Below are 22,280 nucleotides of genomic sequence, written 5' to 3'. Positions count from 1 at the left end.
CACCATGTCATGGTCACCTGGTTGGACTGCATCTGACATGAGCCAGCTTGTAGTCAGTAGCTGATGGTCGCAATAGAGTGAGGAAACACTCAAAGTGTGGACTGTTCTGAACTTTATGTAGCTATGAAATTGCTTTGGCGAATTGTTTCTAGAAGTTTTTTTATTACTGCTGAGTTAAAAAGTAAAGCGAATTATCTTTGAAGTTCCATCAGACTGAAAACTTTAGCAGACAGCCGAAAAGCAATTTAAAAAATAGAGGAAGGAGTGAACCAACTCATGGCTTTGTGTCTGTATCGTGTGATGTTTACTACTAATCACCAGCTAATAGGCACTGTCACAAACTGAGAAGAAGACAATTTTTCCTGGCACTCCCTCATCGTAAAGTGTTACCAAATCGTGCATATGGCCAGACTGGCTGCCTAAAGTGAATGACTAACTTAGTCTCTGCATCGCCTGGCCGGCAGCCAGGTTTTACACCTAAGGTTGTACCTTACTTTCATACTCTCTTTTTGTGTATCATTTATCACATTAAGAAGATAACAGTTTTCTTATATTCTACAAAAGAAATTTTTGTGTTATTCATAAAGTTTACCAATTTCTCTCCACAAAATTGGTAAACACGCAAAACCAGACAATATAATAAAAAATGAAGACGACAAATTTTGGTTATATTCATGCAAGCTTTTGGAGCCAGTGGCTTCAGAAGGAAGGGAAAAGAGTAGGGGTAAATGAAAATGACTGCAATACAATGTATTTCATCAAGTAGTGGACAATCATGAATTATAAGTTCTTATATTTGGTATTATCATGTACTACTTCATGAAATATTTTGTACTGATTTTCTAAGATTTTGATTTGAGGATGGCTGCTTACCAAAATGCATGATCAGAAATAATGAAATGTGACCAAGACACAAAAACTGTGTCCAAGTCATCCACAACCCTTATTTAATCAAACTGATTTGTGCTTTCTTTTATATCTTCCCTCTGTACCTTTTTTTTGTATTATCTGATGAAAGTAGAAACAGAGAATTAAAATTCAAAATTCTACGTTGTTTTCTGCCGTCTGACTGCTGCAATTTCTTGCCCCCCCCCCCCCCCCCCCGCCCCACCCTGCCGCCCCTTACTCAATAAATACAGTTATTTGTCTCTTTATCAAAATTAGCTGACATGCAACTCATATGTGGGTACAATAATACCGTACCTTATCAGCAAAACCAAGAGATTTCTCCTTCTCAGTCAAGGAATATATACTGTCTTTACACCTGTCCCACAGATTCTGCAAGACTTTTGGTTCTCTTCTATATGCTTCACTCAGTTTTACCACTTGCTCAAATTTCTCAACAGGCAAATTTGGAATTATCTTGCTGTCACCAAAACCTCTATAATTACCACTGTTGGTAAAAATACCACACGAATAAACCAAAAATGCCTGAAAATAACGAAATACATCAAGTATTTGTTACTTATAACGGACAAAATATTTTTTAGACTGTTTACACTACAAATTTTTAAAAAGGCACCATTTACCTTATATTCTTCCTCAGTCAGACCACCTTCACCCATTGCTACTTTTCGTAGTTCTGTTAATGGCTGTCCCAAAAATAACTTGTGGAGAAGTATGAATATTAGGGGTGATTCCGGTGAAGTCTGAAATCATAAACTCAATACTTAACTCATTTAAAACAGCTACTCTTATAGAATTTTGTCAACATATTCTCTAATATGCACATTAGAACAATTGAATGACTTTGACAAATGCATTTCACAATTTACATCCATGTATTAAAAAGCTTAATATATTTAGAAATCAACAGAAATTAGTTAGAGTCCACTTTCAAAGTAGGATGGACACATTTCAGAATTCCTGATTTATGCTAGCAAATTGAAGGTGTTAAAGTACCTATGATTTTTATTATAAACACCAATCTCACACAAGTTGGGTGCATACATATGTACACCGAGCAAGAAGGACTCAAATAGAAGACCCCGCACCCTTTTTCTTTCACTCAGGAACTTCTACCCCAATCACAAACTTCCTCAAAACATCACAAACACAGCCACAACATTTTCCAGATTAATTTATTCTATAAATATATCTTAAAACATGTTGTCCTACCTGTAACAAAACAATTAGACCTCCATTCCATGATGCCTGGCTTAAGAAGTGAGCATACAACTTCTCATTTTCTGTTAGGTCTTTGAAGGCAGATGTGCAGTCAAGTTCAACTACTGGCTGGTCATTTGGAAGAATGAAATGTTTTCTGTCACTCATTGCCCCACACGTAGAATATCTGCAACAAAATAAGATTACACATTTTAATAATATCGAACATTTCATGCAAGATCAATTATTGCCCCTATTTCAAGTTCAATTTTTCTGTATTAAGGGCTCATAATTTTGACAGATAAGGAGAGAATTTTTACAGGAGGTTTTCATATAAAATCGAGATGAGCAAACTGAAAATTAAAAGAACCCTCCTTCCAATCAAAACACAGGTGTACAAGTGCAAACGAGTGCTGTGTGGGAGGGAAGTCAGTAAAGGGAGTGTGTGTGTGTGTGTGTGTGTGTGTGTGTGTGTGTGTGTGTGTGTGTGTGTGTGGTGACAGATCGAGGCATGCTGGCACAGGATAAGGTTTCGTGGTACAGTTGTGACCAATTCCTCTACAGCATCACCTCTACCATGGTACATTCATCCACTGCGACCCTGCAGGATGCACTCAAGTCATGCTTTGGATGGAGCATACCAACCACTGCTTTGCTTACAGTACCCAGGCCTGCACCTGGCACTGCAACACAGGGACAAGAATCTTCTCCATCCATCTGAACAAGTTTACAACAACTGTCTCTACAGACACACTCCAACCACCAACCAGCCAGCCTATGTTTGTTTGGAAGGAACTGCAGCCGCTGTCCCCCCCCCCCCCCCCCCCCAGCCAACGAGCACAGCACTAAGTACAGTTGCCTCCACTTAGCATAGCCCTCAGTCACAATGCCACCAACACCGCCTCCAACAAAACACGGGCCGATGCCAACCCTGATGATGTTTCCAATGCGCCACTGCTTCTATTGTTGCATCCAACACCACCAGCCAACACTGCCTCCTCTGCCACTAATGCTCACACCACTGGAGCAGTGACACTATTTTATGTGCTCCCAGCACCACACAAATGTGCTGCCCACGACATCCCCTCACTAGAGACTAGAACACTTGTACAGACACAGCAATGGTAACCCATGCATGTGCTCCTTTATATGAGATCCACGACCCATACTGGCTGCTTTGTGCATCCTCGGCAGGGATACTCCCACAATGTCACATATGGTCGGTCTGCACAATCACACCGGACACCGTGTACCTTGCGGTACCTAACAGATGGCACCATCCTACGCCACCACATGGCCCCGCCCAGCTACAATTCAGACGATCCCCAGCATGCATCCTTAATCAGCTTCAAGCATCCCTCTGCTATGTTTGTGCCAGTGTGCTGTGCTGAGGGAGGAGAGGGTACAGCCAAGCTCCAATGTTTCATTGTATTTCTCCAACATCCCCATACTGGTCTCTTCCAGCACAGGTAGATCTTTGACCGCCATGCTTTCTGGGAGTTGTGCGCCCCATATTTTGGCTCTTTTCCTGCTCTGATGAAGTAACATCTCCTGGCAGCATCTCTCGGCAGCTCACCTCACACAATGCCACACGGCTTATTTTGTTAGCTGCAATACTTCAATGAAGTTTGTGTTAATAGCAGGGTTCCATGCCTGTATCCAATTTCAATGTTTTCTCACAGTCCAGCAAATGAGATAGGTTCTGCTGCACCTCCTGCACCCCTTTCTCGAACTGTGCTTCTTCAAAGGATTTTTGTTGTGGCTCAGCAAAGTCTGATTCTAGACGATTGGTTCGCCTCCCTGATATTGGAACCTGAATTACTAAGTACAGCAAAGTGTTTATCAGTGCAGTGGACTTTAGCAAGTGCCAGGTATGACATTACCATTTCATTCCTGACCACCTCGGCATTCTTTCACTACCAAGTGTGACCAGAAATGAGTTTCTCTTGTCCGATTATGCTGACTCCCTTCACCGCCACTGAAGTCTGCCTTTGTCCTGATAACTCTTCCCCCCCCCCCCCCCTTTCTGTGTGCACATATTTCACCTGTATGAACTTTGTTCCAACATCTGTAGTAACTTATGGTGTTTACTTGTTCTAGCCTCCAGACATTACTTCGTCAAATACTGTACATAGCTTTTACTTGTTTTAGTCTCGGGCACAAGCAAGGCTTCCTCTCAGTTCCAAAATTCTTGCCCAATTTGTGTAAGCTTAGAAACATGCAAGCCCATAAGAGAGAAGGAGGAAACATTAAGTCATTCCTTCAGCATCATCCTACCATTCTCTGTAGATTATCTTTCTCCTTCAATGCCTATCAGACTCTCATAATTCTATTACCTCTGGCTCCCTCCTCCTACTGCATCAAATAAAACAGAAGTTAAACCAAAACAAACATAGCCTGCAAACAGAAATATTAAAACATATCTGCACACGAGAGTACACCAAAATGAAATTACAATGAACTGAAGATGGATAAAATAAATTACAGCACAACAAAGATATAAAAATACCTTTTACCATGCCGCTGCATATCTATGTTCTCATAGTACAATACATTTTTTTTCTATTTGTTTATTGATTTGCTGCCACTCAATGAATATCAATCATTTACAAGAAACAGTTGCTGACTACAAATGTTTACACCGATATATTAAATACAAAATCTGGTAAGTTTTGGGTTAAAAGAAATAGTGGCATTCAAATGGAGTAATACTATATTAAATACAACAACAACCACCCACTTGGTAAAAGTTCTTGTGGCAAGTTGAAGCTTTGACTCAGTCCATGAAAATATATGTACAATTGTCATGCAAACTGTTTTAACTGCACTTGTCAGTGTTTATATAAGAATTAACTTTTCTGAGGCTGACCTCAATTCCTATAAGGAGCTGCTAGAAGTGGCCAAGGCTGCACACAAAAGGAATGAAAATTAAGTATTAATGTCCTGTCAACGATGAGTTCAGTAGAGACAAAGCACAACCTCGGAGTGGCAAAAGAATAGGGAGGAATTTGGCCATTTTCAAAGGAACCATCCCAGCATTTGCCTTAAGTGATTTACTGATATCATGAAAGATTTACATAATTTAACACAATTTGGCCATTTTCAAAGGAACCATCCCAGCATTTGCCTTAAGTGATTTACTGATATCATGAAAGATTTACATAAGGATGGCCAGAAAGTAACTTGCACTATCATTCTCTTAAATATAAATCCCGTGTCTTATCACTGTGCCACCTCGCTCGTGCAAAGTGCATGGACTGCTTGCCATCTGCAGTATCGTACCCAGAATGGACGTGGGCATTATGGTTTCGAACCAGGTGAACGGTCTCAACAAGAGTCTCTGCCAATTCTGCGACAGGCTTTCACTGTAGATTTCTAGACCTGTGATATGATGTGGCAAACAGAAAGACTCCTTTTAATGTCACCTATGCTACACAGTGAAAGCAGATACCAGGGTAGCAAAGTACATGTGGGAAGGACATGGCATTTTGTTTTTAGGCACAAAGAAATTTCTGAGTCCACTAACGGCTGCACATCAATCTATGCACCAAAAACATAACATTTCCTAGAAAGTAAAGATACTGAAATATCAACTGTTGAAGCAATCATACCAAGGACTCCAGAAGAGCTTTTTGCATCCAAATCATAATTGCAACAGAGATAGATGAAACACAAAGCAGAATGTCCTGAAACATCTAACAAGACATGAGTATAAAAAAGATACATTGTATTATCTGGGAAAGGGTGTGTCACTGCAATAAATAAATAATAAATACATCTAACAATGTCAAAATTCTGTCTGACAACAAATTTGGCACTCATTGATTGGCCAACACATACTCAAATTAGGCATCAGATGCTTTCATCAGCTGAAAAGTTCTACAACAATAAGTAAAAGCTTTGTTTCACTGAAGTGACCAGGTCATAAAATAGTAGTAGGAGCCTTTAAAGTATCAAGAACAAGCTGAAGCTCAAGACACATTGGCAACCTTGCAAAGAAATTCTGAATACTTTCTCCATAAACTTCTTTTAACTAGTTCAACCACTCACATGTAACAGAAAATATTTTAACCTTCAACGTTGCAAACATACCAGACTACTGGCAGAGCAATTAATGAGACAAGGATTAGCAACCACAATTTCACATTAATGGTTACTGCAGACAACAAATCTATCAAGAAAGCTTGGATAGTTTTCATATTTAGCAGAAGAGGTAAGGAGTCATTAGCATCCTCCTTCCGAAACCAACTAGTCGGATATAGAGAAAGAATGGGTGAAGCTTAGACATGCATAGCAGCCTGGGTAAGAATGTACTTTTTCAGTTGTTTGGAACAGGGGACACCCTCCCTGGTTTTATAATCACTTCTAGAAAATACTGAGGTAGCAGAGAGTGTTGCACTCTCAACTGAGACAATGGTGAAGAAATATAGACAGTTAGAAGTTAGAAGAAATTAATATATCACTGGGGTCAGTTATGTATAATCATCATACACCAACCCAAGATTATTCTAAAAACCTAGACAGTTTTGGTCCTATATTAAACACTATGTGGGTCAAAAGCTTCTGTTCAGTCACTTAACCTGTCTGGGACAGTTTTTGTACTAAATATTGTATTCAAAGGCTAAATCATTCTCACAGGAAGATCATACAGGGTTACCACATTCAACCATCATTCAAACTCTCCAAGGGGTGACACAGAAATAAACCTCCTGATATTCGAAAAAACACGACATAAGATCATGCTCAAATTCAGGTCTGATTTGGCAAAGAGTATTTAGTGGCAGTCGCCCCTTTCTAAGGTCACATTTACTATTAATCTCTCTCACAGCAAATAATTTTAAGTAAGTGAAAAACAGTGCAGGTTACCCTACGTATGAGACGGCAAAATAAAGTGTGAAATTACACGCCAATTTCCTTGATGTTGGTCCGCTGAAGTATCCTGGGACATATTCCCAACTCCTTTGAAACACAGATTACCTGTTACATAAGATATCATGTGAGAAATCAATGTATGCCTTCCAGCAGATTCTATACACCTTAATTTCTTGACACTTTACACTTTTAAAGGCCCAAGCATAAAAAGAAGTTGGTAAACACTAGTATGATACTGCCAACTGCAGCAATGAATGGAAGACACAAAATAATCTGTTCATTTTTGAAAATATAACATGGGTATGTAAATAGAATCTCGTCACCAAACAACAGCAGCAGAAAATGCTTGTAAAAGATATGGAAATGTGAAAGCTTTTAGAGCTTACAGAAAATTTGAAGGGAAAGGAAGGGGGATGATGATTACGAAATGGGGAGAGTTACGGAAAATTTATCCAGAATCCTGGGTCCGGGAAAGACTTACTGGGTGGGGTGAGAAGAAAAGACTGATTTTTGGTGCCTAATCCATTTCTGCCTAGTGTGATATATATCATGTAACATTCAACCACTGTTTTCTCTTGTTGACAACAATGCATGCATCTGGAATGCCTACTGTTGTAGGTCTCTCAGTTGAGTAAGCTATTTTGTTGATATTTAAAAAGGGGAAGTAGGAAGATGACTGTGTCTGATTATTCATTTACTGAAGAGTTTTCCTGGATAAGATTATTTTTTGAAATAAGAAATAAGTACTATTTTCTGAGAAAATGTACCACACTATTTTTAAAACTTTCACTTAATTATAATGTTAAAGGCACCGAAATTTATAATATAAGTTAGCCACAAATGTAATTCATCATTATGGTTCCAAATCCAGTTTTTAATAGGGGGCTGCACATTACATTATGCTAGGCAGAACAGTCAGTATAATGCTTCCTTCTTTCTCAGAAGCCTGTTGGTGCATGAAACCCTGGCTATTCTTGAGATGTAATGCATTTACTGAGCCTCCTAAAGCTAACTTAGAGTCAGATGAAGAGTCTGGTGAAGAAGAGCGGGGTGTAAAAATACATAATCTTGGGCCTAGGCAAAATCATGCTGACACAGAAGTGGTATTGACCAACAACAACAGATTAGGTAGTGAACCTGAGACCGACTGCTCTCATGATGATGCATCAGGGAATGCAATTTCAGATAAAACAGAAAAGCTGCAGATCACAAAAACTACATAATACGAGATTGGAGAAGAGAGAGTCTGCAAAGTGACAATGCTTTATTTCCTGAGATTGAGCACAGTAAATACAGAAGCTTGTTTCCAGTTCAGTGCTTTGAACTGTTTTGGAATGTTCAAACAATTCAGTTTTTCAGTACTGAATCTACAAAACATGCTTTACTCAAGAACTGTCCAGATCCTGAAGTAACACACGAAGAGGTAAATGATTTTCAAGGAATTCTAATTCTTGTGGGCTTTAATCCTCTGTCTAGCACAAGATGTTTCTGAGATTCAGGACTGGACATGGGAAATGAAATGGTACACAATACGACAAGAGGAGACAGGTCTGAAACAATAACAAGTTTCATTCATTAACAGACATGTTACAAAAAGTGTTTTCTTTCCACATTTAGCTGGAGTAAGGTTTGGATTGTGATAAGAGCATGATGAAGTATTTTTGCAGACGTGGATGCAAATAATTTCAGAAAGGTAAATCCATTAGATCTGGGCACAAAGCATGGTGCGTAAACACAAACATGGGTTATCTAGAGCATTTTGAAATATATGAAGGAACTGCTTCATAAAGGAACAAAATGTATGAGAAAGCATTTGGAAAATGTGCTGCATCTCTAGTTCAAATGATTGATTCACTTTGTGACAAAAGTATAAATCTTCCCCTTAGGTTTTATTTTGATAATTTGTTTACATCACCAACATTGCTGGTTCACCTAAAAGAATGAAATTATGATTCAACTAGTGCTATTCGTGAGAACTGTCTGCCTAAAGAATGTCCAAAAGGAATGAGAGAGATTTTGATTACAAGAGCAAAACGGTAAATAGAATGATTATCACCAGTGAGATCTGTGAGCCGATATTCAAAACAAGAGAAAAAAAGGAATTGTACCATGACCACATTTTATTGGAGATTACAACAATAATATGGGTGGAACTGACTGAAGGGATGAAAGTACAGTGTCACACAGAGAGAATCGGAAGACAGCACTGACGGTAGCTCATGGAAGTGTCTGTACATAGTTTGTGACTTCTCTACAGAAAGACAGGTATGAATATGCCACAACCACTATTTCGGCACTACACTGTGAAATGTCCACCTGACTTCCAATGCAACAATCCCTAGACGTCCTGGTCGCCCTGCATGACATCATTTACAATGAAAGGGAGGAAGGGGGAAAAAATGAAGAAAAAAAATTCTGATAGTTATGGTGCCACAGAAAAAAGAAGATGCTGCATTGCAAAGAACAATGTGCTGCAAATGTGGTGATGGTTTGCACTCAGAGTACTTTGTACCATATCACAGAAAATGAATGCTATTGCCTAAACATGATGTAAATGACATACACTGCTTTATTTTATTTACTGTCATGTATTTCACTTAAAATGTATGATCTGCCAAGCATGACATATGCTATAACCTCTTTTGATTAAATTATTAATTACTTTTTGTTTAGCTTCTTGATGTACGTTTCATTAATGACAATCAGCAAATAAATATCAGATTTGCAACAGTGCAAATTAATTCACGCAGAAATGGGTTAAGAATCTGAGAACCTATAGGTGGAAGGCAGGGTAAAAATCAAGATGGTGGTTGCAATAAAATCATCATACAAGAGTCAGTAAGAGTGGGAAGCTAAGTGCATTATGCATGCTAGACAGGTGACAGGGCGAAGAAAAAGAGACAGGTCAGAAAACAAAAGGTGCAGAAAGATTTAAGGGAATGAAGGAAAGGAATGATTATTGGTAAGAAAAGCTGAGACAATAAAAATTAACATAAATTTGGGGCAAGTGGGTGGTGAGAACCAATCACATATTGTAACGCCAGTTCCCACCTGTGGAATTTTAAGAAACTGGTCATGAATGTCATAATGTAGAGCATGCTCCAACAGGATATTGTGTGGTAACAGGTTACAACCTCTGTCTATGTTCATTCCTCCTAAATGATAACTTGGTGGTTGTCACAATTACATACACTTTTTACATACCAGCTTGTACATGGCATGTGTCGTTTTATAGGTGGCCTTTGATAGTACATGTTTTGCCAGTTACAGAGCTGGTATAAGGGGTGGTAGGAGAGTGCAACGTGCAAGTTTTACAGTTGGTACGGCAACAAAAGTAGGAACCATAGGCTAGCAAAATGGGTGCAGATCGAGCTTAGGGTCTGACCAAGATATTGTGGAGATTTGGATATGGGGGACGGGAAAGGATGAAAGACGTTCTAGGTGTGTGGCTGACAAAATGTCAGACAGAATGAGCCTCATTTCAGGGCATAATTTTAGGAAGTCATAACCTTGACGAAATATCTGACGATTAATAAGTTCAAGCCCACAATAGGCTGGTTGGATAAGTACGTACTGTGAAAGCTGAGATAATGGTGGTTTATTGATGTAAAGAAAGATTCTGCATCCGAACAAAAATATTTGTCTCTAATGCCAATGCTGTATGGGACGGAACATCTGACATGAAAAAGATGGCTACTGTTCAAATGTATGTACTGTTGTTTGTTTGTGGGTTTAACGGGCACATAACTGTATGAAATTTCATCGGGAGAATGTATTTAGAGATTCTAAAAATTTCAACAGTTAGCCTCACCATGAGATCTTATGGCAAAGATGTCGTCACTGTACCTAAACCAAACCAAGGGCTGAAGGCTAAAGGATCCCTGGAAAGCCTGACATAGGAAGAAGCAATACTGGTTCCCATGGGTGTACCCTTTATGTGTTAGTCTGCTCCTCAAAGGACGACCACTTTTAAGTCTAAGGTTGATTAAGGTGAGCAGGACGGACATCACAGGTTTGAACTCTGATGGGTGCTAGTTGAGGCAATGTTCAGCAGCAGACTGACAATGTACATGGGGAGAAAACAGGTGTTCAGATTGTAAATATGATGCAATTTGTGTAAATGAGTTACCCATAGCACAACAGAGAAACTTCCATTAGTCATTAGTTTTAACACTATTTTAATAGATAAGCTCACTCACCACAATTTTGCAATGACTCAGATTCTACTAGTGTTTTGCAATAAGTAAAAAGTAATACGTCTATTCTACAAGCTGCATTCTGCATGTTGTCAGGCTTTTAATTGATTGCCTGAAAATGTTCAATGTAAATAGCACATAAACCCAACAATAGTCAATGATGGTTTGCATAAAAACCTATACCATTTCCAGTTCATTATCCTCTAGGATGATTATCCTATCTATATTTGATATAATGAACAAAGTTTTTTGTCGTACTTCATAAATACATTGGAAGGTTAAATACAAGTTCAAAAATTCCAGCCTGGAAGATACAGGAAAATAAAGGAATAAAATGGGTGTGACAAATTTTTATGTCAATTTCTCTGGATACTGGGCTCAGCAAACCACTGTGGTTGATAAATGATTCCACTACCAGTTGTGCCATTTTGGTTCTATGCAGTTTTGCATAGAACCAAAATGGCACAACTGGTAGTAACTTGTTAAAGATACACCATAACAGAGGCAGCAGTCAAGGATTCTTTAAAAATATGCTAACATATGTTCATCAACAGAAATTATGTCGTCGTCAAGCATTCAGAACTGTTCAACAACCACTTTCTAAATGTAGCAGCAAAAATAGGATTAAATGGTTGAGTTGAAAAAGCAAGAGTGTTATTAAAAGTGTCATTCCACAAAACTTTAAGGTACTAGATGCGGCACTGACATCCTTCACTGCAAAATTCCATATGGTGCTGATGAAATTTCAGACAGAATTCTGAAAAGTTTTCCAACTTGATAAACAAATCCTTAGTGATACATGCAATGCATGACAGGCACAGAATTTTTCCCGGCAGATTAGAATATGAAATTGTTAAATCTCTTCACAAGAAAGGCAATAAGAAAGACCTACATAATCATTCAATTTTCTTCCTGGTATCTCATAAAATATCAGAGAAAGTGATACATTCAATAGCAAATTTCACATTCAAGTACAAGCAATTTACTTAACATATCACATTTTGGATTCCAGAAGGGTTACTCAACTGAGAATGCTAATTAACACATTCGCTCATCAATTATAAACATCAAATAAAAAAAATCACAATTTGAAATTTTTTGTGCTCTTTCAAACTCATTTGATAGTGTAGATCATATTACATTCTTAGATCATCAACAACATCATTATCATCATTTAAGACTGATATGTCTTTCAGCATTCAGTCTGGAGCATAGCCCCCTTATGAAATTCCTCCATGTTCCCCTATTCAGTGCTAACATTGGTGCCTCTTCTGATGTTGAACCTATTACTTCAAAATCATTCTTAACTGAATTCAGGTACCTTCCCCTTGGTCTGCCCTGACTACTCCTATCCTCTACTGCTGAACCCATGAGTCTCTTGGGTAACCTTGCTTCTCCCATGCGTGTAACATGACCCCACCATCTAAGCCTGTTCGCCCTGACTGCTACATCTGTAGAGTTCACTCCCAGTTTTTCTTTGATTTCCTCATTGTGGACACCCTCCTGCCATTGTTCCCATCTACTAGTACCTGCAATCATCCTAGCTACTTTCATATCCGTAACCTCAACCTTGTTGATAAGCTAACCTGAATCCACCCAGTTTTCACTCCCATACAACAAAGTTGGTTGAAAGATTGAACGGTGCACAGATAACTTAGTGTTGGTACTGACTTCCTTCTTGCAGAAGAGAGTAGATTGTAGCTGAGCACTCACTGCATTGGCTTTGCTACACCTCGCTTCCAGTTCTTTCACTATGTTGCCATCCTGTGAGAATATGCATCCTAAGTACTTTAAACCGTCCACCTGTTCTAACTTTGTTCCTCCTATTTGGCACTCAATCCGTTTATATTTCTTTCCCACTGACAATACTTTCGTTTTGGAGATGCTAATCTTCATACCATAGTACTTACATTTCTGATCTAGCTCTGAAATATTACTTTGCAAACTTTCAATCGAATCTGCCATCACAACTAAGTCATCCGCATATGCAAGATTGCTTATTTTGTGTTCACATATCTTAATCTCACCCAACCAGTCTATTGTTTTCGACTTATGATCCACAAATAATATGAACAATAGTGGAGACAGGTTGCAGCCTTGTCTTACCCCTGAAACTACTCTGAACCATGAACTCAATTTACTGTCAACTCTAACTGCTGCCTGACTGTCCATGTAAAGACCTTTAATTGCTTGCAAAAGAATGCCTCCTATTCCATAATCTCATAGAACAGACAATAACTTCCTCCTAGGAACCCGGTCATATGCCTTTTCTAGATCTATAAAGCATAGATACAATTCCCTGTTCCACTCTTAACACTTCTCCATTATTTGCCATCAGCTAATGATCTGGTCCTGACAACCTCTAAGAGGCCTAAACCCACACTGATTTTCATCCAATTGGTCCTCAACTAATACTCGCACTTTCCTTTCAACAATACCTCAGACGATTTTACCCACAACACTGATTAAAGAACTACCTCTGTAGTTGTTACAATCTTTTCTGTTTCCATATTTCTTAGAAAAACCAAGTTTTATGGAATCAATAGATTTATAAAGAACTGCTTTGAAACATACTTAAACAGAACTGTGTGCCAGACTGAGACATGAACTTGAGACCTTTGCCTTTTGTGGGCAAGTATTCTACCAACTGAGCTACTCAAGCACATATCACGAGCTACCTACCTTCCAAACTTCACAGAAATTCTCTTGTGAAACATCCTCCAGGCTGTGGCTAAGCCATTTCTCTGTAATATCCTTCCTTCCAGGAGAGCTTGTCTCTCAGTTTCACAGACCTTCTGGGAAGTTAGGAGGTAGGAGACAAGATACTGACGGAAGTAAAGCTATGAGGACAGATCATGAGTTGTGCTTGGGTAACTCAGCTGGTAGAGCACTTACCCACAAAAAACAACTAACTGGAAGAAGCATCTTACTGAGCTTCTCAAACAATTAAGTTCAACTATTTTTGCTTTTCGTATAACTGCTAGTCTCGGAAACAAACAAACCAATCTCCTGATATGTTTCCGCTCAACAATGTCTTATGGATTAATTTTTTTAGGGTAACTCATCACTTGAAAAAAGTACCGAGTGTACAAAAATGGCAGTAAGAATAATGTGGCGGTCACCCACAGTCATTATGTAGGTACTCCAAGTAGTTAACCATTTTAAATGAACTGTCACAACACACATATTTGCTACTGAAATGTCATAAATAATCCCTTCCAAGCTGAGAAGAACAGTGATGTCCCTATCTACAACACAAGAGGATCAAATGGCATTCATGATCAATTATTAAAGCTGTCAATGGCTCACTGGAGTGCAATATGAAAAGTTTTGATTGGTTGCTCAACAACATAAAATGTCTGACATGGATAACTTCTATTCCATACATAAATTTGTCTAAAAACGGGTAGCACAAATAAATAAGTAAAATAAACATTTTTGTTAGGTGCAGTTTCATGAGTAAGTAAACCATGGGTGGTTTCCTTAAACAGGGCACAATTTCCTTCATCCATCCTTGCTCATGTGAGTCTGTGCTGTTTCTTCAAGAACGCAACCGTGACAAAACCACAGTTTTCCCTGATAAGACATGAACTTATTTAATTACTGATTAAAGCATTAGACCCTTCTGTTGCAAAACAATTAAACATGTAAATACCAATGTATTTATTCCGCAATGACTAGTTATGCACACTGCCTGGGCCGAATTGGTATATGCATGACCTACGTTCAACATTAGAATACTGTAGCCTGACAACTATCTATAAAAGCTCCCACAAGAATGAGCCTCTAAAGCTGAACATTTCAAAGGAGGCATACAAGCATTATTCTCAATTTATATGGAATCTGGTGAAAAACCTATACTTGGATGGGGAAACAGGATTTCACATATGCTCCTATCAAATGTAACTCATGTGACTCAACAACTGGACCATCTCAATTGAATTCAAAAGCAATTATACAGACCAAACAATCTTAAATGAAAGAAAGAAAATGTACTGCCAAAATATCAACATTCCTTCAACACTCTCACCACAGAACACCACCCTCTCAAAGAGAATGTTCAGAACAAACAGCTACAGCTGGCACCATATTTACAAATGATATGAACTGCACCTCATGTTTAATGTGAAGTACAGTACATATTGCTGATGATGGCAATAAGTTCAGGTACAACAAGGACATGGAATGATGTTGGTAATGTCATTATTCTTTCATGATCTGGATGGCAGAAAACTACTGCAAATGTCTACTGTCAGACCACAAGTGAGCACATCAGTTACATTACATTAATACTTGCTCCAAAGATCATGAATACAACATTTCATAGTGATGTGGAATGTTTCAATTTAACATAAGTTTTCATAACACAATACAATTTAAGCCAGAATAATTAAGATAGTCCTTCCTTTTAGTGTTATTGCTATCCACTTCGCTATCATTTTTGAATTGGGATTGGTTATTAATAACAAATTTCATAAGTGAATATATATATTTTGAAGATACTGTGAATATCCTCATTTCCTTAAATAAATGTCCACAAAGTAATCTTCGGTGGGCTCCAGCTATTATTCTGATTACACGCTTTTGTCCCAAAATATGATGCCATATGGAAGTAGTGAATAAAAATAGGCATAGTAGGCTAACTTACTGATATGCTTATCACCATAATTTGCAATAACTTTCTTCCAATTCAGTTTCTCATCAGCACACACACCCAGAAATTTTGAATATTCCACCTTAATCAACAGATTTCTGTTCGAAGTCTATATTTACCAATGGTGTTATGCCATTTACTGTAAACAATTGTATATCCTCTGTTTTCTCAAAATTTAGTGAGAGTCCATATGCACAGAAGCACTGAATTAATTCCTGAAAGACACTGTTCACAATTTCCTCAGTACTACACTATCTACGTACAACTTGCTGAAAACAGTACGCTAATACCTTTAACTTAACACCTAATCTGATACACCTTTGTGAGCTGGCAGAATATCATCAAGGTAGATCCAGGAAAGAACTTAAGTTCCAGATGAGTGCGTGAATAAGTCTGGCCCCTCAGTAAACAAATAAGTACAAAACTGTGAAGCTGAATCTGAAAAACAAACTCTTGGAAAACTAAATTATTTGCCTAAAAATGAAATGAAAATCTCAAATGTAAAGAGAGATTAATAGAGGCTTCAGAGGAATTTCAAATAGTACAGAATTAGGTATACATGCAAGCAACAACGCAGGAACTATTTAAATCCAAAAGGAAAAACTTGATAATTTAAGTAATGCATGTAATATGGAGTGTCGCTATTTCTGACGGAACCGCAATTGACAAAAGTCAACAATTACCAAGTTAGCAACTGTAGACATTACTTTTTTCCGTTATCATCAATACGATTACAACTGCTATTATCCTGATCATTAGACAGTGACAAAAAGAACATGCATACGAAGACAACACAAACATAAAACAAATCATCATCTGTCAGTAGTTGTAACACAGAGAATTATTCAACATGGATCTTGAAAACCTCCACTCTCCTTGGACTCATTTAAAAATTAAAATAGACACACGAAGACAGTACGAACACTCTGAGGCAAAGCCGTAGAAACGGATATTCACCGGCTTATTTCTACCATAAACTACTATACACTAAGAAATTAAAAGAAGTATCTCTTCACTTCAATAAAACACCAGCAGACAGTGCTAACCCACCGCGCCAAACCTTTACAAGCAGTCTGGTTATATCCGTTACGTTCGGAATAAAACTCTGGACGATGCCTTTGGCCAATATTAAACTTCCAAATCGAAACGGTTCTCGAAGAAGTAGAAAATGAACTGCAACGAGACACCTGTATCTTCTTAGTGCATGAGGTCGCAAACATACACTTTTTAGACCAGCGTTGGTATAACAATGTTCTCATCAAATTCTTTGTCATTCTTCCTAACTGCATCAATAACCATAATATTACAACAAAACATAAAATCAATTCCTTCTATTTCATCACCTTGCAACATTAACCACAACACCGCTAGATTCGTACCGAATTTGGCGTCTGTCTCGATCAGCGTGAATCGATCTGCACAGTTACGACGATATCTTCATATTTGATTTAGCGGCGGTAAAGATTTTCAACGGCGGAAAAGATTATCTTTCTTTTTTTTTAAAAAAAAAGGGTGTGGTTACAACCATGGATTATACGAATTAAATAAATTTTATTGACGTTGGTTCTTCGATGTCACATGTGCACAAAATCACTTTAGTGCCGCTGCAGGTCTAATAACAACAAAACCAATGAGTAGGTGTGAACCTGTGTCATGACCATTGCCACTGCCACGTTCAATCCAGTGCATACTGATATTTGTATCCGCTTTCATCACATTTTATAACACCAATATTTAAGGCCGCTGAAGGCACCGTACAAATTTTCTGCGAAAGGGTCCATTATATTTAGTAAAGAAAAGGTACATAAAATACAAGGAGTCTATATTTGTATTAATGATGCAAACTACGCATGATACCAACTATCCGAGTTTTCTTACTGTACGTTTGTGTGAACACTATGAAGATTTTGTGGAAAGTCAATTATCAACTAGAACAATAATATAAATATACCACTGTCAGCAATGCCTACAATATAAAGACCATCTCACCAAAAACTGCAGAAACCCAGTCACCTGTCTTCTCTGCAACAACACTACCTTCACAAACTATACCCAAACGTACATTTCCCATCTACCTGCAACACCTATAACCAATTTCGTCAGGGACCAATGACCAAGCAGCGTGCCCTACCCCCTCCTTTAAACCAACAAACCAATCTCATCCTATCAATCTGCCTTCCCAAAAACCTTAAGTCAAGGTGCCCATATTTACTATTGATAAACCACTCCATCAAACAGCTCTCTCCGTCTTCCAACCACCACTGAAGACATTATCTGTACTATAACCTTCATCCACATAAATATTCAACCAACTGGAAAGACCACACATCCTAAAACAAATACACTATGTCATTTGCATTGTCTTACATCTCAATACACAGCTTATCTATTTGCAAAAATAATCAAATTTCTTTTTTGACCCCTAGAAACATTGTTTAAACCTAATATTCACACACCGCCCTCTGTGGTTGAAAATGGTGCACCAGACATACAGCATTGTATGCCAAAATATTAATTCCCCCCATTCCAATAAACTTCTTGCCCATATCCTTAGGCAACACGAAATCCATGTCCATCTTATAAACAAAAGCGTCTTGCAACTTGCACACGACTCCTTACTCCCTACATCAGAGTGATAATCCTGATGTTATTACCCTGTGAGGAGTAACCTCGCCTATCGATAAATAAGCTTTTTACCACACTACCATTCCCAAAAACCCCAAATGAGCACCTTGTCCTCACCAACTTTCCCTCAAAATTCACATTAATCCTTGTTTAACGAACCAATCCCTTACTACTTCCTAACCTACAAAGACCTAGCCTTCAACACGCACATAACAGTTGCTGCTCTTAAGTTTCACTTCCACACAGCTGTCGAAAATAGCAGCCCTGTTGATAGTGTTGATAATCTCTGAGAATGCATTGGGAATGATTCTCAGAACATGCCTGGGATTTTGGAGTGTGTATGGTCATTGATGAGGAAATGTGCTGAAGCTTGCCATTACGTGATCGATGGCGATGTGGAGCACTTGATGTGATGGATTTGTCAAGTGCATATCTGCAGTTTGGATCCTCAAAAACTCTGTTATGAGGTGTTAATGTACGCAGTCATAATACATCATAAACCCTTAGTTTATTAGGATTATTTGCTTATTTCGTTGTCCTCTACTTTCCCCTTCCATTTGTACACATAATAATAGCCAAACATCCTGTATACACCCTTCTGAGATGGAACATATACCCACCACAACAGGATAATGGAACATTTGAGAACGTTATCGAATATCATGGAACATTCCACAACATTCTAAAGCATTCTGGAAAATTGGAACACAGTGGAACAGCCTAGAACATTCTCGAGCCTTCTAGAAGATTCTGTAATGTTCTGGAACATTCAAGGATAACCTACAACATTCTTGACAAGAGTATCTTTGGTTGATGAACGGCGCACATTCATAGCTCTTGTAAAGATAAGTGTTTAATTGAGTAAAAACATTACATCATAAATAAGTAAATTAATACTTATTGTCACTATCAATTGAAGGTTTCGCATTTTTTGCGTACTTTCTGGAAGAAGACAACATTTCATACCCACGAATTTTAGACTAGGATTTGTTTACATTGTGGTATACTGTAAGTTACATGATTATTTCAATAAAGTTAAGTTTTTGTTGTTAGTGTATTCTTATATGCTATCCATTTGTTTCTCTAGTAAGTAGCCAAAGTGAAAAGTTCTGAAATAAATAACTTTATATAGTGTAGGCTCAGTTCTTTGTTTAGTTTTTGTTTCATCACATAAACAATACAAGTTAAATCATTTTTGTTTCTCCAGAGGTTTTGAATTAGTATCCAAACATTAGGCCTACGCTTTCTGAGAAATTTAATATATTAACTGAATAGTCTACAAAGTTATTAATATATTAATCGAGTAGTCTACGAAGTTATTATTGTTTTAACTTAGACTAAAGCTAAAATTTGTTTGCCATGTGTGAGAAATGTATGACTTGCCATAGGATTGTTATTTCCAAAGTGTGGTGTGAGGGCTGATGCAATTTCTTTCATGTGGGTGATGTAGCGGCATGGGAATTGGGGAAATAAACAAGACGCATTGGTTGTGTAGGATTTTCTGAAAAGATAGGAAGATTGTGGACCAGGAGGAGAAGATTGCTCTCCTTCAGGTGGAACTAGATAAGGCGAAACAAGATGTGGAAAGGTTAAGGCAGGAAAAGGGAACAGAGAGGTGGTAAGTGACAACAGGTTATAGAAGAAATTGGAATAGGACCTTCTCAGACAGTGTGGTTGTGAATGTGGGAAATATGTTTGATCTGTTGTCACAGTTGGAAACTGAGGAGCCGCAAGTAGATGTAGGAGTAGACAGAACACAACAAACTTTCAAAGAGTGTTTGAAAAATAAAAAGTCAGAAAAATTTGCGCAGAAAAAGAAAGTTTTGTTGTTAGGTAATTCACATGTTAGAGGTGTTGGCCAACTGTTGTAGGATGAACTAGAGTCAGGTTACCAAGTCACAAGTTTTTTTAAACCTAGTGCAAGTCTGTGTCAGCTGATAGAGGATGTAGGTTTACTTTCAGAGTTAGACACCATGGTAATAGTGGGGGAAGCAGGATACATAGGAACCCTAGTTATGCAATTGAGAGTGACCTGGTAAAGACAGCTTCAGCAATGAGACATACTGGTGTTGGGCTTGTGTCTGTTCTGAGCCGGCATGACCAGCCTCATTTAAACTCTTCTGTTAGGAGAGTTAATTTAGAGGTTGAACGGATGGTTGTATCAGGTATTGGGTCTCATATCAGTGTGGTTTCTGTTGACTATATCCGTAGGTGGGACTATACTAGGAATGGCCTTCACCTCAACAGGAAAGGGGAGGAAAAACTGTGTGTGGGCTTTTAGCAAATAACTTAAAGGGGGCAATGTCACAAGTGGTAAAGTGCCAGTGGTTACAAGTAACAGATCAGCAGTTTTTTAGCGTAGGAAGAGTGGAAACAAAAGATGTCCAGAGACAGGCTCAAAATGACATTCACATTGATAAAACAGGCAGCCATAAAACAAATTCTAATGTACACAATTCATGCAGACAACCTCTGATTGAAACTAGAGATACTCAAAAATTGACAGGGGAATTAGATTCATTCAGTTGTAACTCAGCCATTGCACAAAATCAGTTATCCTTATTGCATCAGAATATCCAAGGACTAAGGGGTAAGCTTAATGAGTTGCTTATTTTTGTTGAAGAATTAGAGTTGAACAAACCAGGTGATATAATCTGCCTCTTTGAACATCTTGTGACCACTGATATAGATATGTTAAATGTTACAGGATTCATGTTAGCTTCTTACTTCTGTAGAAAAGATGTGGAGAAAAGAGGATTTGCTACATTTGTTAGAAACTGTTTTGACTTCAAGAATATTGACATTATCAAATTTTGCTTGTGCAACAGATGTAGTATTTCATAATAAGTCCTTTATGATAGTAGGTATATACAGATCACCTTCAGAAAATTTTAGCCTCTTCATAAAGAATCTGGAAGCTCTGTTGTCCCATCTCATGGTAAAAAAAGGAAATAGTGGTTACTGGTGATTTTAACATGGAGTAATTGAGAAGCTCTGTCAGTGAACAATTATTGCAGTCAGTAATACTATCATTCAATTTAGTACCTACTGTGAACTTTCTAAGAGGGATATGTAAATGCCCTGAGAGAAATCTAGGGAAAAAAGTCATATCACAAAACAAATAGCAAATGGGCTCTCTGTTCGTGACATGCACCTTCTTGTGTTAAATTTTGCAACTTGTCAGGATAAAAAATCTATTAAATCTGAGTAAAGAAGGGCAATAACTAAGTCAAAAATTGACAGAGAACCATTCACCTCTAAACTTACTTGCATCTGCATTAATGGATAACAGATAGTGGATGGGGTGATCAATTGAGATGGGGCTGTAACGAGGTACAATTTAATGGCTGAGTGATTCATTCTAGAGAAGGAGAAGTTGCTACAGGTCAATATTTTTCTAGTGTTCCTTCCAGATGCATCGGTCATGTGACATAGCCTGCACTCTACTCGTATACAGCCATGTGTCCTGTATGCAGGATGTCAAATCGAGACGTCAGCATCATAACTAAGTTAGCAATAGGAGCTTGTGAGGCATTCCAATGCCCGAGTACACATTTGCCCGATAGATGTGCTGTTTACAGAGTTGGTGATGGAATGACTTGTAATTTTCACATGTCGGACGCATCTGCTATACGTTTATTTGTTTCCTTGTAGGATGTATCCCCCACTACTAACGATCATTTCATATAGGTCTGATGCAGGCATAGTATAATTTCTGAACAGTGTCCAGATGTGAACAGTGGACACTATACATCTCCAGAAAGCTATATTTTTTTCTAATCATGCAGAGCAATTGTTTTATAGTGCGATAACATAGTTTTTCGTAG

The 22,280-nt window shown here is 38.1% G+C and overlaps 1 protein-coding gene across 6 annotated transcripts in view; it reads right to left on the bottom strand.

Annotated features, from left to right (window-relative positions):
- LOC126347167 (dipeptidyl peptidase 3) overlaps positions 1-22,280 on the bottom strand; it is a 187,956-nt gene that overhangs the window by 105,683 nt on the left and 59,993 nt on the right. The window contains exons 1-4 of one of the 6 annotated variants that reach the window (XM_050002251.1): positions 17,208-17,640; positions 2,119-2,293; positions 1,530-1,649; positions 1,204-1,431 (exon numbers count right to left, since the gene is read on the bottom strand). In XM_050002251.1, coding sequence (XP_049858208.1) covers positions 1,204-1,431; positions 1,530-1,649; positions 2,119-2,274 — 504 coding nt within the window. In that variant the 5' untranslated portion in view covers positions 2,275-2,293; positions 17,208-17,640. Of the gene's footprint in view, positions 1-1,203; positions 1,432-1,529; positions 1,650-2,118; positions 2,294-7,009; positions 7,079-16,118; positions 16,505-16,878; positions 17,641-22,280 lie in introns of those variants that run through there. The other 5 variants (XM_050002250.1, XM_050002247.1, XM_050002248.1 and 2 more) reach the window with 5 other exon arrangements.

The sequence above is a fragment of the Schistocerca gregaria genome, chromosome 1, assembly GCF_023897955.1.
Source record: "Schistocerca gregaria isolate iqSchGreg1 chromosome 1, iqSchGreg1.2, whole genome shotgun sequence".
In the NCBI taxonomy this organism is placed as follows: domain Eukaryota; kingdom Metazoa; phylum Arthropoda; class Insecta; order Orthoptera; family Acrididae; genus Schistocerca; species Schistocerca gregaria.
The sequence above is the reverse complement of the archived record's forward strand: the minus strand, read 5'-3'. Positions and strand labels throughout refer to the sequence as shown.